This window comes from Hyla sarda, chromosome 8 (assembly GCF_029499605.1).
Source record: "Hyla sarda isolate aHylSar1 chromosome 8, aHylSar1.hap1, whole genome shotgun sequence".
In the NCBI taxonomy this organism is placed as follows: domain Eukaryota; kingdom Metazoa; phylum Chordata; class Amphibia; order Anura; family Hylidae; genus Hyla; species Hyla sarda.
Window position 1 is genome coordinate 155,919,287 of NC_079196.1, and position 17,055 is coordinate 155,936,341.

Consider the following 17,055-nt stretch of genomic DNA (forward strand, 5'->3'; position numbering starts at 1 on the left):
ATATACCGATTTTTTTTTTTATGCTAGCAAGGGAGAGAATGTAAAAATAAAAAATGCTTTGTAGAAGCCCTGTCAATTGAAATTTGGAAATGTGATGCATACTTTGGTGTTGACATGCTAAAAGATGTGGGCCCAGATTTATGAAAAATGTGTGAGTGAAAAACTTTACCAGATGATGTTAAAGGGTTACTCCGGTCCTCAGCGACCGGAACATTGAGTTACGAATGCTGGGTGCGGGCTTCCGTATTCACGCCCGCCCCCTCATGACGGACGCCCGCCCCCTCTATGGGAAGGGGGCGCGACACCTGTCACGTCACGAGGGGGCAGCGTGACTACGGAAGCCCGCACCCAACATTCGGAACTCAATGTTCCGGACTCTGGGGACCGGAGTAACCCTTTAAGATATGACATCTGAGCTGTGATTGGTTATTATAGGCAAAACCAGAAAGTTTTTCTTTCTCACAGTTTGATAAATCCAGGACATGACACATAATCAGGAGTGGGTTGACAGGTAATGTGTAACTCTACTTATAAAAACAGAGACATGTCAAAGGTAGCTGCTGGGACTAACAGGCAGGGGTGGTTACAAGTCATTTTGATAAGGAATGGGGCAGTGAACTCAACCTTTTCCCAGATGAAGACAAGCCTAGCTTATGTTTGGTATGAAGAACACCCGGCAAGTCTGACATGCATTTCATATAAGTATACAAAGTATGAGGTACCACGTTAAATAATGTCCTCCTGACAAAGATAGTAGCATCAAAGTCCTAACTGTAATGTCTTAGCATATAAATGGATACAACAGGTACAGAGCTCTAGGTGTCTCCTGTTGTCTTCATCCACGACAGAACATTGTGATGTTATATTTCCACAAAAGCATCTCCCCTCACACCTGGCCCAGGATTAAAACAAGCAGATGTTTTTGTGGTGACAAGAATAGCAGCTCCTTCCTCTTCAGCCGGCAAAGGAAACAAGTAGTTAGACAGAGCATTGTCATAACTATTGTCGTTCACAGGACTGTCCACATCTTCACTCTCTGCAACTGGCTTCTTTATTTCATTGTACTGGTCTTGTTCTGATTCATCACTGTTAAATCTGGATTTAGTTGTAACGTTGCTACAGGCATCAGCAAAATAACCTGAGAACACAATTGCACATGTTAAGTCATTTCAAAGCAATTCAAGCCTAAAGAAGTTTACAGAAACAAATGTGTTATCTTCAATATAGTACATGGCAAGTATAGCAAGAAAATCAATGAAATTTTTTTAACAATATTCAGATTGGACTAACTTTTACCTTTCTACCTTTTATGCCCTTCTTTAAAGGAGAACTCCAGAACATAAAAATTGTCCTCCATAGTGCCGGCAGTAAAAAAATTAAGATGTACATACCTTCCTCCGCTCCCCCGGGGCCTCAGGTAATCGTCTCCGGTCTCCGCCGCAATCCACTTCCTGGTTGCCGGTGGTCAGATGAATCAGCCAATCACCAGCCACAGCGCAGTCCGACTCGGCCGGCGATAGGCTGAGCAGCAGTGTGACGTTTTCGTCCCTTGCCGCAGGTGCCGGTGTAGTGAAGAATTTTGTGTCCTGAAGCGTTTTCACACTGCCGCTCAGCCTATTGCCGGCTGAGTCGGACTGCGCTGTGGCTGGTGATTGGCTGATTCATCCAACCACCGGCAACCAGAAAATGGATCGTGGCGGAGACTGGAGCCGGTTACCGGAGGCCCCGGGGGAGGGGAGGAAGGTATTTACATCTTTATATTTTTACTGCCGGCAGTATGGGTGACAATTTTTATATTCCGAGTTCTCCTTTAAATGGATTGTCTGGGGGATTATTATCTTCTGTGTCTAGGCTACCTATTAAAACAATAAAGCTTTAACCCACCTACCTCCACTCCCTTGTAGTCTCCAGTATCAGGGTGGGGAGTTTTTATTGTTTTATTAGGCAGTCTAGGCACAGTAGATTTTCAAAAAAAATGAAAGAATCCAAAAGTAAATGAGAAAAGTTAGGCCAATAGTGAAAGTTTGATATTGTGTTATTCACTAACAGATGTTTAATTGACCATTTTTTGTGATAATAGGAAGTGCAGCCATACTGGTTGTCAGTTTTTTTTTTTTTTTAAAGCTTCTTAGAAGCCTGTAGTAAAACTGATCTTGTTAATGACGTTTGACCCAATAAAGTTAATGGGCCCCTTGGGCTTTACTGCAGCTTCCCTTTTTGACACATATCCGACATATTGTCTGGCAGAAGCCCATAAATATAGCCTCAATCATATACTGTATGGATAATTGTAAATTTTAGGGTGAAATTTTCTTTCTTGTTTTCTGAAAGCAGAAAGGTAGATACCGGAGTAGCAGAAGTAGAAATGGCATCTGAGTACTGGCACACTAAGGTTGGTCTGGTTACAGTTTCTGAATAAGGCTTCACGCAACACCTTTTGAGAAACTACATTTAGTTCACAGGTCTATGAACTGGTCTGAACTATGAATAGGGATCCAATGGATTATTTGTCAAAGTTTCCTTACTGCAAAATAAGAAGTAATGTTTATGCAAATACTGACAGATTTATCATCTGAGAATTCCCCGAGCTTTCGATCTGAGTTACCAAAATACCAGAAGCTGTGCTGCGTGCTTTCAGAAGAGTATACAGGACCTAATTCAGAGAATGTTTTCTCTCATAACGGCATTGAAGCCTACTGACCCTGCTGTTGCCCAGAACTGTGTGCTCATTAAATGCACAACTGCCAGCTGCCAGCTTGTACTTTCCAAATGTAAAAATAAAGGATTTGTAACTCTACTTACTCACCAATTCTAGCGCTCAGGGTTGAATACATATTTCAGATATCTATACTGCTATAAATCTCCATGGGTTATTATATCAAGAAGACATCTATCTCCTCCATTACATGTATTTAAAATTGCAGCAGCATCAGCCATACATACAGTAGTGCCCATGAATTAGCTGTTCCCATATTACTAAAGTGTGTAAGGCTAGGTTCACATTGCTGTTTGCATCCGACCCGTTAAGGATCCGAGCGTGCTTGCGGTTTCATTACACAGCTGATCAGCATGGGTGCAAGGTGTCAGATCCCCACAGATCTGATATTGATGGTCTATCTGGGGAATAAGCCATTCATTTTAAAAAGTTGAAAACTCCCTTTAATACTCCCCAGAGTATTACTAACCTATTGTATCTGTGTAAAATAAATTTTCCCACAGTCCCTGTAGAAAGAAATATCTATCTGCCAGAGTATGTACTAAAATTGCCAGGTGACCACTTTTTTGCTTCCATGTTTCCCCATTGGTGTTGCTGCTAATATGTGCCTTGGAGGATAGAATCCTCTGGCAGATTGAAATGTATGTTTTTTTACCTCCTCTGCAGAAGGAGTCTTCCTAACTATACTGCCATCCTACTGCAGTGGTTCTGGTCCCTGACAAGCAATGCATAAAGGTATTTATTCTGGCTGCTCAGCAGTGAATAGAGAGAGGACTGAGCATACAGGTCCTCCTGCACTCAGTGTCCTGTCATGATAACATATAAATAACAAACATTGTTCAATTTTGTGATCTATATAATGAATATGAAATTTAATGATGGGACAAACCCTTTAGCCCGTTGACAACCCATGATGGTTCTAATCCGTCATGGTGCCACAAAAGGTGTATAGAGCAGGCTCCTGACTCAAACGCACTCCATACCCTGCGTCCCCCAGCTGATTTCAGTTGCTGGGGGCCGCTGCTAATATTGCAATGACCAACTATTAACGTTTTAAAATCTGCTGTGAAAGTTGACAGCGACATTTAAATGCATGTTTAAGTAATCATTGGTGGGGCAGCAGCCAGGAGATCCGTTGTCCTGGCAGCAAGGGGCGCTTACCTGAGTCTCTGTGGCTGCCGATCTGATTCTATAGATAGAGACTGCCACAGACATGTTGCAATACAGCCTCCCACAGACAGGTATCAATACACCCTGCCACAGACAGTACCAATACAGCACAGATATCATGGATCAATGCAGTACATGAAGGAAGTAACTTCAAAGTAAAATTGGTCCTGCAAAAGCCAGCCATTATATGAAAAAATAATAACAATTATGGCTATAAAAAGGCTATGAGGAAAAAATGAAAGTGCATAAACTAAAATTTGTGTGGTCCTGGAGAGACTAAATGTAAAAAGGTAACAGCCATGAATGCCAAAAAGGTGGCAACAGATCTGAATACTGTTACATATCGTTTCCTTCCATGAGCAGTTCCAATTTGATATGTACTTAAGCATCATTTAGTGACCCCTGCCCCCCCCTCCTATATCTGCTAAATATCTGCTAAGTATACAGTTGCAAGACCAAAAAGATTTCACATGTTTATATTTCATAATCCCAGTTATTAATACCCTCAAACATTGGAGCATATAAGGACATTAATTGCAATGCCACATGGACTCTTTCCCCAGTTCATCTGTTCACAAGCCCTGTGAAGGACATTGTCTCAAAATGCCCCAGGAACTGTATCTACTGTTGTTGCCAGGCCTCAGTGGCCACATCATGCTGTTGTTAAGAGGGACAGCTGTTGTTAAGTGGGGTAGTTTGAGGTGGCCCAGTACAGGAGTAGCACCCCTTTACCCCTGTCAGGCAGACTCTATTCAGTGAATAGTGTTAAATGCCTATGGCAATTAATGTAAAGTGTATATAGTGTTATGTACCTTTAAGTAATGTTGCTAAGTGTTGTAACCATGTGACCTATGGGACCCCTCCTGAGTCTGCTCCATATAAACCCTGGGAAGAGCTAGTTCATTCTCTTAGTCCAAGTCTTTGCTGAGTGCAGTGAGGTCAAGTTCTGAGAGAGTGTCTGGTGTCCTGAGGTGGCCCAAAGCTTACCACGCAGCAAGTCCACTGCCCCACAAGTGAACGTCAAAATCTGGTAAGCTGCAAACAGGGTGATGTCTGTCTAGTCAGTCTCAGTCAAGTCAGTCATTATTTGCCCCGTGCCCAGCCCAGGATCCAGCGGTATACCTTAGGGTGGTGAAGAGGTTAAACCACGCCCTGGCGTCACAAACACAAGGGGTTAATGCGAACTGCCCCTAGGGTAATTTCATCTGCTCTCATTACATCCTCACCAAATATAGTGTATAAAAGAGGTATTTAGGAACACATTACATTTCAGGTTCTACAATTTTCACTAAAAAGGTCAAATACTTTACCTGCACGCAGCTTCCGATTTCTATGCAGCATAATTGTTACAATGAATACAATTGATATTGCCACAACAAACAATGCCAACACCAACCAAAGCATGTAGTTATTGTTATCTGCTGCCTGAGGGCTATCAGGGCCTAAAAAAGTAAATAATAAAACATGTTAATTGCATAAATCCATCATAATTGCATCATTTTTTAAAATAGATTTTATGATTTAAACAACATGGCAGTCTCAATCTTGTTATTGATGGCATGCTCAGGAACCCTAGATCAAAGTATCTTTACCTTCTTTACCTACCTTCAGCCAGGTCTATACAGTAACTGACATCCTCATAGGAGCTGATCAGATTAGTCTGACAGGACTAAACCTGCATAAACCAATGTTGGTGGTGTGTTAGAAGGTTATTTTCATTAAGATACTCCAGAATAGCATCTCTTAGAAAACCCTCAAAAATTTTACCCACAAAAGAGGTTAAACTTACAGGCCTATAGCTTCCAGGATCCCTTTTTGACCCCTTTTTGAATATTCGCACCACATTTGCTAAGCACCAGTTCTGTGGAGCAATCACTAACATTATAGAATCTTTAAATATAAGGAGTAATATAAGGAGTAACAGTGGGATGAATGCCATCTGGGCCTTGTGATTTGTGTGTATTAATGTTGATAAGGCAGCACCGCACTTCTTGTTAGGTGAGATTTGCTTGACAATTTTCTCATGAGCTCTGACATTGGGTTTTCTTGTGTAAATACAATAGAGAAGAAGGCAATTAGTAGATTTGCCTTTTCTTTATTCTCTTCCACCATTATATCCATATTATGTCTTAGGGGGCCAATATTTGCAGTTTTAAGTTTTATATAGACAAAGTTTTTGTTACGCCAAGCGCTCCGGGTCCCCGCTCCTCCCCGGAGCGCTCGCTACACTCTCCTCACTGCAGCGCTCCGGTCAGATCCACTGACCCGGGGCGCTGCGATACCGCCTCCAGCCGGGATGCGATTCGCGATGCGGGTAGCGCCCGCTCGCGATGCGCACCCCGGCTCCCGTACCTGACTCGCTCTCCGTCAGTCCTGTCCCGGCGCGCGCGGCCCCGCTCCCTAGGGCGCGCGCGCGCCGGGTCTTTGCGATTTAAAGGGCCACTGCGCCGCTGATTGGCGCAGTGGTTCCAATTAGTGTTATCACCTGTGCACTTCCCTATATCACCTCACTTCCCCTGCACTTCCTTGCCGGATCTTGTTGCCATCGTGCCAGTGAAAGCGTTTCCTTGTATGTTCCTAGCCTGTGTTCCAGACCTCCTGCCGTTGCCCCTGACTACGATCCTTGCTGCCTGCCCCGACCTTCTGCTACGTCCGACCTTGCTTCTGTCTACTCCCTTGTACCGCGCCTATCTTCAGCAGCCAGAGAGGTTGAGCCGTTGCTAGTGGATACGACCTGGTCACTACCGCCGCAGCAAGACCATCCCGCTTTGCGGCGGGCTCTGGTGAAAACCAGTAGTGACTTAGAACCGATCCACTAGCACGGTCCACGCCAATCCCTCTCTGGCACAGAGGATCCACTACCTGCCAGCCGGCATCGTGACAGTAGATCCGGCCATGGATCCCGCTGAAGTTCCTCTGCCAGTTGTCGCTGACCTCACCACGGTGGTCGCCCAGCAGTCGCAACAGATAGCGCAACAAGGCCAACAGCTGTCTCAACTGACCGTTATGCTTCAGCAGTTACTACCACAGCTTCAGCAATCATCTCCTCCGCCAGCTCCTGCATCTCCTCCGCAGCGAGTGGCCGCTTCTGGTCTACGACTATCCTTGCCGGATAAATTTGATGGGGACTCTAAGTTTTGCCGTGGCTTTCTTTCCCAATGTTCCCTGCACCTGGAGATGATGTCGGACCAGTTTCCCACTGAAAGGTCTAAGGTGGCTTTCGTAGTCAGCCTTCTGTCTGGAAAAGCCCTGTCTTGGGCCACACCGCTCTGGGACCGCAATGACCCCGTCACTGCCTCTGTACACTCCTTCTTCTCGGAAATTCGAAGTGTCTTTGAGGAACCTGCCCGAGCCTCTTCTGCTGAGACTGCCCTGTTGAACCTGGTCCAGGGTAATTGTTCCGTTGGCGAGTATGCCGTACAATTCCGTACTCTTGCTTCAGAATTATCCTGGAATAATGAGGCCCTCTGCGCGACCTTTAAAAAAGGCCTATCCAGCAACATTAAAGATGTTCTGGCCGCACGAGAAATCCCTGCTAATCTACATGAACTCATTCACCTAGCCACTCGCATTGACATGCGTTTTTCCGAAAGGCATCAGGAGCTCCGCCAGGATATGGACTCTGTTCGCACGAGGCGTTTCTTCTCCCCGGCTCCTCTCTCCTCTGGTCCCCTGCAATCTGTTCCTGTGCCTCCCGCCGTGGAGGCTATGCAGGTCGACCGGTCTCGCCTGACACCTCAAGAGAGGACACGACGCCGCATGGAGAATCTCTGCCTGTACTGTGCTAGTACCGAACACTTCCTGAAGGATTGTCCTATCCGTCCTCCCCGCCTGGAAAGACGTACGCTGACTCCGCACAAAGGTGAGACAGTCCTTGATGTCTACTCTGCTTCTCCACGTCTTACTGTGCCTGTGCGGATGTCTGCATCTGCCTTCTCCTTCTCTGCTGTGGCCTTCTTGGACTCCGGATCTGCAGGAAATTTTATTTTGGCCTCTCTCGTCAACAGGTTCAACATCCCGGTGACCAGTCTCGCCAGACCCCTCTACATCAATTGTGTAAACAATGAAAGATTGGACTGTACCATACGTTTCCGCACGGAGCCCCTTCTAATGCACATCGGACCTCATTACGAGAGGATTGAACTTTTGGTCCTTCCCAATTGCACTTCTGAAATTCTCCTTGGACTTCCCTGGCTTCAACTTCACTCCCCAACCCTGGATTGGTCCACTGGGGAGATCAAGAGTTGGGGGCCCTCTTGTTCCAAGGACTGCCTAAAACCGGTTCCCAGTAACCCTTGCCGTGACTCTGTGGTTCCTCCCGTAACCGGTCTCCCTAAGGCCTATATGGACTTTGCGGATGTTTTTTGCAAAAAACAAGCTGAGACTCTACCTCCTCACAGGCCTTATGATTGTCCTATCGACCTCCTCCCGGGCACTACTCCACCCCGGGGCAGAATTTATCCTCTGTCCGCCCCAGAGACTCTTGCCATGTCTGAATACGTCCAGGAAAATTTAAAAAAGGGCTTTATCCGTAAATCCTCCTCTCCTGCCGGAGCCGGATTTTTCTTTGTGTCCAAAAAAGATGGCTCTCTACGCCCTTGCATTGACTACCGCGGTCTTAATAAAATCACGGTTAAGAACCGCTACCCCCTACCTCTCATCTCTGAACTCTTTGATCGCCTCCAAGGTGCCCACATCTTTACCAAACTGGACTTAAGAGGTGCTTATAATCTCATCCGCATCAGAGAGGAGGATGAATGGAAAACGGCATTTAACACCAGAGATGGACACTTTGAGTATCTGGTCATGCCCTTTGGCCTGTGCAACGCCCCTGCCGTCTTCCAAGACTTTGTTAATGAAATTTTTCGTGATCTTTTATACTCCTGTGTTGTTGTATATCTGGACGATATCCTGATTTTTTCTGCCAATCTAGAAGAACACCGCCAGCATGTCCGTATGGTTCTTCAGAGACTTCGTGACAATCAACTCTATGCCAAAATAGAGAAATGTCTGTTTGAATGCCAATCTCTTCCTTTCCTAGGATACTTGGTCTCTGGCCAGGGACTACAAATGGATCCAGACAAACTCTCTGCCGTCTTAGATTGGCCACGCCCCTCCGGACTCCGTGCTATCCAACGTTTTTTGGGGTTCGCCAATTATTACAGACAATTTATTCCACATTTTTCTACCGTTGTGGCTCCTATCGTGGCTTTAACCAAAAAAATGCCGATCCCAAGTCTTGGCCTCCTCAAGCGGAAGACGCCTTTAAACGGCTCAAGTCTGCCTTTTCTTCGGCTCCCGTGCTCTCCAGACCTGACCCATCTAAACCCTTCCTATTGGAGGTTGATGCCTCCTCTGTGGGAGCTGGAGCTGTCCTTCTACAAAAAAATTCTTCCGGGCATGCTGTTACTTGTGGTTTTTTTTCTAGGACCTTCTCTCCGGCGGAGAGAAACTACTCCATCGAGGATCGAGAGCTTCTAGCCATTAAATTAGCACTTGAGGAATGGAGGCATCTGCTGGAGGGATCAAGATTTCCAGTTATTATTTACACCGATCACAAGAACCTCTCCTACCTCCAGTCTGCCCAACGGCTGAATCCTCGCCAGGCCAGGTGGTCTCTGTTCTTTGCCCGATTTAATTTTGAAATTCACTTTCGGCCTGCCGATAAGAACATTAGGGCCGATGCTCTCTCTCGTTCCTCGGATGCTTCTGAAGTTGAACTCTCTCCGCAACACATCATTCCTCCTGACTGCCTGATTTCCACTTCTCCAGCCTCCATCAGGCAAACTCCTCCAGGAAAGACCTTTGTTTCTCCACGCCAACGCCTCGGAATCCTCAAATGGGGCCACTCTTCCCATCTCGCAGGTCATGCGGGCATCAAGAAATCTGTGCAACTCATCTCTCGCTACTATTGGTGGCCGACTCTGGAGACGGATGTTGTGGACTTTGTGCGAGCCTGCACTATCTGTGCCCGGGATAAGACTCCTCGCCAGAAGCCCGCTGGTTTTCTTCATCCTCTGCCTGTCCCCGAACAGCCTTGGTCTCTGATTGGTATGGATTTTATTACTGACTTACCCCCATCCCATGGCAACACTGTTATTTGGGTGGTCGTTGATCGATTCTCCAAAATGGCACATTTCATCCCTCTTCCTGGTCTTCCTTCAGCGCCTCAGTTGGCTAAACAATTTTTTGTACACATTTTTCGTCTTCACGGGTTGCCCACGCAGATCGTCTCGGATAGAGGCGTCCAATTCGTGTCTAAATTCTGGAGGGCTCTCTGTAAACAACTCAAGATTAAATTAAATTTTTCTTCTGCATATCATCCTCAATCCAATGGACAAGTAGAAAGAATTAACCAGGTCTTGGGTGATTATTTACGACATTTTGTTTCCTCCCGCCAGGATGACTGGGCAGATCTTCTACCATGGGCCGAATTCTCGTATAACTTCAGAGTCTCTGAATCTTCCTCCAAATCCCCATTTTTCGTGGTGTACGGCCGTCACCCTCTTCCCCCCCTCCCTACCCCCTTGCCCTCTGGTCTGCCCGCTGTGGATGAAATTTCTCGTGATCTTTCCATCATATGGAGAGAGACCCAAAATTCTCTCTTACAGGCTTCATCACGCATGAAGAAGTTCGCGGATAAGAAAAGAAGAGCTCCTCCCATTTTTTCCCCTGGAGACAAGGTATGGCTCTCCGCTAAATATGTCCGCTTCCGTGTCCCTAGCTATAAGTTGGGACCACGCTATCTTGGTCCTTTCAAAATTTTGTGCCAGATTAATCCTGTCTCTTACAAACTTCTTCTTCCTCCTTCTCTTCGTATTCCTAATGCCTTTCACGTTTCTCTTCTTAAACCACTTATCATTAACCGTTTCTCTCCCAAATCTGTTCCTCCCACTCCTGTTTCCGGCTCCTCGGACATCTTCTCCGTCAAAGAGATTCTGGCATCTAAAAAGGTCAGAGGGAAAACCTTTTTTTTAGTGGATTGGGAGGGTTGTGGTCCAGAAGAGAGATCCTGGGAACCTGAGGACAACATCCTAGACAAAAGTCTGCTCCTCAGGTTCTCAGGCACTAAGAAGAGGGGGAGACCCAAGGGGGGGGGTACTGTTACGCCAAGCGCTCCGGGTCCCCGCTCCTCCTCGGAGCGCTCGCTACACTCTCCTCACTGCAGCGCTCCGGTCAGATCCACTGACCCGGGGCGCTGCGATACCGCCTCCAGCCGGGATGCGATTCGCGATGCGGGTAGCGCCCGCTCGCGATGCGCACCCCGGCTCCCGTACCTGACTCGCTCTCCGTCAGTCCTGTCCCGACGCGCACGGCCCCGCTCCCTAGGGCGCGCGCGCGCCGGGTCTTTGCGATTTAAAGGGCCACTGCGCCGCTGATTGGCGCAGTGGTTCCAATTAGTGTTATCACCTGTGCACTTCCCTATATCACCTCACTTCCCCTGCACTTCCTTGCCGGATCTTGTTGCCATCGTGCCAGTGAAAGCGTTTCCTTGTATGTTCCTAGCCTGTGTTCCAGACCTCCTGCCGTTGCCCCTGACTACGATCCTTGCTGCCTGCCCCGACCTTCTGCTACGTCCGACCTTGCTTCTGTCTACTCCCTTGTACCGCGCCTATCTTCAGCAGCCAGAGAGGTTGAGCCGTTGCTAGTGGATACGACCTGGTCACTACCGCCGCAGCAAGACCATCCCGCTTTGCGGCGGGCTCTGGTGAAAACCAGTAGTGACTTAGAACCGATCCACTAGCACGGTCCACGCCAATCCCTCTCTGGCACAGAGGATCCACTACCTGCCAGCCGGCATCGTGACAGTTTTAAGTTTTATTTATGTAGATGAAGAGTATGTTTGGGTTCTTTTTACCTACTATGGCAATTGTTCTCTCTGTTGCAATTTTTGTAATTTTATTTTACAAATTTCACTTATTTAGAGAATTTCTTCTTCTCCTTATCATTTTTTAACACCTCCCAACTACCATTTTTAGTAGTCACTAAATTATCACATATCTGTTAATCCAATCTGTGATGTGCTGAAGTCGAGCGCCAGGAAGACAAAACACAATTTGACGATCCCGATCTTTGTGACAGATCGCCTTTTATGTCCCCTTAAGGCAGTGACGGGCCATCAAGGCAAAACTACAAATCCCAGCATGCTTTGCGAATCCTAGCATGCCCAGACAGCAAACGGCTGTCTGGGCATGCTGGGAGTTGTAGTTTTGAAACATCTGGGGGGCCACAGTTTGAACATCACTGCCTTAAGGGGAAGAAAGTTCATGTGTGTACTACTAGAAAACAGACCAGCTCTGATTCTTCCTGATTGAGAACTAGCTGTGCACACTGGAGGTGACTCTCAGGGACTCAAGAAAAGGAGTGAGAGCCCTAAAACCACCTTGTCACCACTCTAAAGGGTTAATCTATCAAACCTACGCAGGTTTTTTTGGGGATTTTTTCTTCATCTTCCTAAATAACAGGTACACTTCATGTTTTTCTTCCATAAATCAATAGTGCATCGACAGATAATAAACCTTTTGATACATTTTCTTTAAAAAATGAATCTTTCTCTGTTTTTAAGATGCCTCTTCCACTATAACTGGCTATTGCAGTGTGAATAACTGTTCAGAAACTCTACACTACAAAACCAATGTAAGGGTGCTTTCACACCACATTTTCAGCCTAGGGCTGCTGCATCCCCCAGCCGGACCGGCGCTGAAATCCATTGACTTTGGCGAAATCCACAGTTTGACTCCGGTCGGATCATTTCTGCTCCGTATCCGGTTTTGTGACCGGACCTAAAACCATAGTATACTACGGTTTCAGTTCTGGTCATAAAACTGGATACGGGTGGAAAACGAGCCGACCGGAGTCAAACTGTAATTTTGGTTGGCTCATTAAAGTCAATGGATTTCACGTGGTGTGAAAGCAGTTCTCCAACATTTGCAAGAAACTGTAAAGGGAAATGTGTGATACTTTTAGTTTGGGTAATAGAACTGTGGTGTCCCAGCCCCATAGGCTGTCCTGTGGGCTGAGGATCTCCTTGGGCATGCCTGCTGCACATATGTTGGGCCCACTGTAAAAATGTTTATTATGTTTTGATATGTTCCAGCACTTTATAACATTTACTGTATTCACCATGTAATTTTTGTATTATGCCTTTAAGAGAGAGAGAAGCAGTGTTAACCAGGTGACCCTGCATGCCCAATGAGAACCCCTAAATTGGCCAGTATATAGTGTAGGGGGGAGGAGTTGCCCCAGTTCAGTGCTGAGTCAAGCCTCAGTGCCAAGTCTCAGCTACAGTGTGGAAAGTAGGTGGAAGTCATGTGTGGTGAATCTGCTGGGCAGCCTAAGAAAATCTTCTCAAGTCAGTCCCCATTCTGCAAGTGTTCCCCCGTACAGTGGTAAGTCAAGCCCTGGTGGTGATAGCAATTGGACCTTGTCAGAACATTAGTCAGTGTGGAAAATCTTCAATTCTCAAGTCTAAAGTCTATATCATTCAATTGGGTGAAAAGCATCATAAGTCCCAAGCAAGGCAACAGGGCTCCCAAGGGTTACACAGCATCTTTTCTACTCTGCTCTGTACTGTGTGTAATACCATCTGCACTTGCTCAGTAAAAGGCAGTTATCCATAACCCAATGTCGGTGTGTTTTGAAATCACTAGTCAAAGACATTTTGGAAATATCCCAAAATGTTTTCATCTTCCTAGTTATATTTTGTTTTATATGTGACTGTGATCCTGGCTCTTGTGGACAGGACCTCTTTGCATGGCATTGAGGAATATGGTGAATATGCAAAATAAGAAAAATAACAAAGTCAGATTAGAAAAATATATTAGACAGAGGGAGCTAGGATGGAATGATATATAGCATTGCAATTATAAGGCTAGGCCTATACAGCAATTTTAGCTGTGACAATGGTCTAATGACCCAAAATTTCTGTGTTGCATTGCAGTGAGCATGCTGTGTCGCAAATAAGATAAGTGAATATGGTTGCACCGAGACCCACACCTAGGCAAAACTGCAACTCAACAGTCTCAAGAAATCCATTGAAGATGGAAATTGCAGTACAATCCTAACCTAAAGAGGATAGATCAGGCATAGGCAAACTTCGGCACTGCAGATGTTTTGGACTACATGATGCTTTTACAAGCAAAATGCTGGTAAGATTCATGGGAAATGAAGTCCAAAAAATCTGCAGTGCCGAAGGTTGCCTATGCCTGGGATAGATAATAAAAGTGTAGTTTTCAAAGGTCAAATCTTTCCATAACCCTCATAGACTTCAATGTGCAGAGCCATGTCTATGTTGTACTTCAACAATAGAGAAAAAGAAGGGTGTCGGCACTGCCGCCTACCAAAGAACTGCAGCTGGTGTGAACTGCTCCCAACATGGCGGAGTCAAGACTTAGCTGTGCTCGTCCTGGTGCTCTGTCCCACGGAAGAATAGATCCAATATTCCAATAAGGAAGAGGACGGGAGGCACTCTCGAATGCAACAGCATTTATTCAGGTCTGGTCACAGGATACAATATTGGCCAACGAGCCGTTTCACGCACACCTGCCCTTAATCATGACCTGAGGTCATGATTAAGCGCATGTGTGCGTGAAACGGCCCGTTGCCCAATATTGTATCCTGTGACCAGACCTGAATAAATGCTGTTGCATTTTTCTATGTTGTACTTAGTGAAGTATGCCGGAGATCAGTGAACAGGATTCGCCAGACCTCCATTCTCCTCATAATGAGGGCAATTTAGAAATCGTTTTACCCTGGGGTTTTTTCTGTTCTTTGCCACATTTCTTTGGCGCAGTGATTTTTTTTAATGCAAAGTTTTGTGATTTTTCATCAGGAAGGTTTACCTTGCAGTGCAGAAATTTATGATGTATGAATTTACAGTTTGTCACATCTTTTTGTGCAACTGCGCTAACAGAGGTGAAAATCTACACCAGCCCTGACTTTGCTTACAAAACTAGCTGTGGACAGCATAATTAAAAAATCACATTTTGTGGCACAAAAAGTCACAAAAGGGGCTCCAATCAGTACCACATTTATCTCATGCCCTGCATAATGTAATAAATGTGGTGCAGGTACACAGTTTCCACCACACAAATTAATGGGGTAAAAAGACGTTCACCTACACATCTCTTGATGAATTCCCCCCCAATATTTGGGAACCACATTTATCAATATCTAAAGACTGCAGAGTGCAGGGGTACAAAAACAGATACTTTAGGCACTGATTGGGAGCTCAGTACTCAAACAGCCATCACATACATTTAAAAGGATAAAAGGTCTATTTGCAAAACACAAGATGACGCATTTCAAGAAGCATCTCTCCTCTTCCTCAGGTCATAAACATATATAGATTACAGAGTAGGTTTATACCCTATACAGGAATGGAAAAAGTTGCTGCTTCTTTGTGTCCCTTGTTGGATCTATGGCAGGGTAAGATCTATTACTACAAATCCACATTACAAAGTGAATTTTATGCTACATGCTCATTTACGATATGCTGTGCTCAGAGTGTAACTCACATAGGTGAGTGCATTACTTTGCTTGCATGCTACCAGTTCAACACTTGGATAACGCAACATAAAGCACACCTATTGTTTTTGCATGCTTCGTGAACCACATTTATCAGGTATTTAAGGCAAATCCTGTGAGTATAGAATAAATGCTTAAGATGGTAATATCCTTGTAATATTATTAGAAAATAGAAAGGTGTCAGGAAACAAAGTTTTCTGCATATGGGGTTGGAAAGTTGAAGACTGGTCAGATTGATGCCAACACAGTTGTTCGGCTCTAACACTACACTGAGTATGTTGGCTCTGTACTCCTGTGGATAGGTCAGAAAGAGTATATTCCTGGAAAACCCCTTTAAAGCTTTACTGACACTTAAAAAAAAAACTTTTCATATGTCATACAAACATGTCAGAAGTTTTGATTGGTCTGGGTGTTTAGACCCACAAGTTTATTCAGTCTGTCTCCTGCAACAAGACTGGTAGAGCAGCAAGTCAGGGGAGTAGCAGTCAGCTTGAGTACTTCTACACCATCCTGGGATAGGCATGGGTCTAAACACCTAGACCCAGGGCTGTATTTGCCTTAAAGGGGTATTCCAGGAAAAAACTTTTTTTTGTATATCGACTGGCTCCAGAAAGTTAAACAGATTTGTAAATTTCTTCTATTAAAAAAATCTTAATCCTTTCAATAATTATCAGCTGCTGAAGTTGAGTTGTTTATTTCTGTCTGGCAACAGTGCTCTCTGCTGACATCTCTGCTTGTCTTGGGAACTGCACAGAGGTTTGCTATGGGGATTTGCTTCTAAACTGGGCAGTTCCTGAGACACGCGTCATCAGTGAGAACTTAGACAGAAAAGAACAACTCAACTTCATCAGCTCATAAGTACAGAAAGGATTAAGTTTTTTTAATAGAAGTAATTTACAAATCAGTTTAACTTTCTGGAGCCAGTTGATACATAAAAAATAAGTTTTTCCTGGATAACCCCTTTAAGGCATCTGTAAGCCTGTGCTTAGGGCAGGAGTGTTGAGGGGGTAGCATTTCGGTTACCTTTTGAATATGTTATTGTGATCCCAACACTCGAGGTCGGGACCTCTTTGTGCGTCACTGGGACATTAGTTGTTCTCCCTATGCAAAATAATAAAACAAAAATAACAATGTAAATCAGAGAATATAATATTCGGTAGGAGCAGTGAAATATATATTTAAAAATAATAAAACAATGTAACAAAAGTGCAGTTTATGCTTTTCTCAAAAATCTCATAACTTTTCAGTGTGCACACCCAAATCTCTATTGTATCTTTCTCTATTGGATGATTAGCGAACAGTGGTCACCAGACCATCATTATTCCTTGTAACATGTAAGGCCCACAGTATGGATATGCCATAAAGTTTTAAACTGTTCTTTCCAAAATGTTGTCCTATATGAACTTCAGCTACAAGAATAGACAAACAGTCCACGCTGAGGCAACTGCATGATTCCCATGTGAGTTCCGTGCACTAGTCATATTAGTAAGGAAAAAAACTCATGCACGGTGAACGGATTGGCAATGCACAAGCTCAACCCTTGCTTTATTCACTCAGAGGACAAGGGACACCTATTCTTTTAATCATTGGAGTCCTAATGGTCAGGCACCCACTGATCTGATACTGACCACGTATCCTGTATA

The 17,055-nt window shown here is 45.0% G+C and overlaps 1 protein-coding gene across 1 annotated transcript in view; it reads right to left on the reverse strand.

Moving 5' to 3' along the window:
- Window positions 1-429: 429 nt before the first annotated feature.
- Window positions 430-17,055, reverse strand: part of TNFRSF17 (TNF receptor superfamily member 17) — a 45,670-nt gene continuing 29,044 nt past the window's right edge. The window contains exons 2-4 of the mRNA XM_056534830.1: window positions 16,436-16,513; window positions 5,197-5,328; window positions 430-1,138 (exon numbers count right to left, since the gene is read on the reverse strand). Of these exons, the coding sequence (XP_056390805.1) occupies window positions 861-1,138; window positions 5,197-5,328; window positions 16,436-16,513 (488 nt within the window). The 3' untranslated portion in view covers window positions 430-860. The remainder of the gene's footprint in view (window positions 1,139-5,196; window positions 5,329-16,435; window positions 16,514-17,055) is intronic.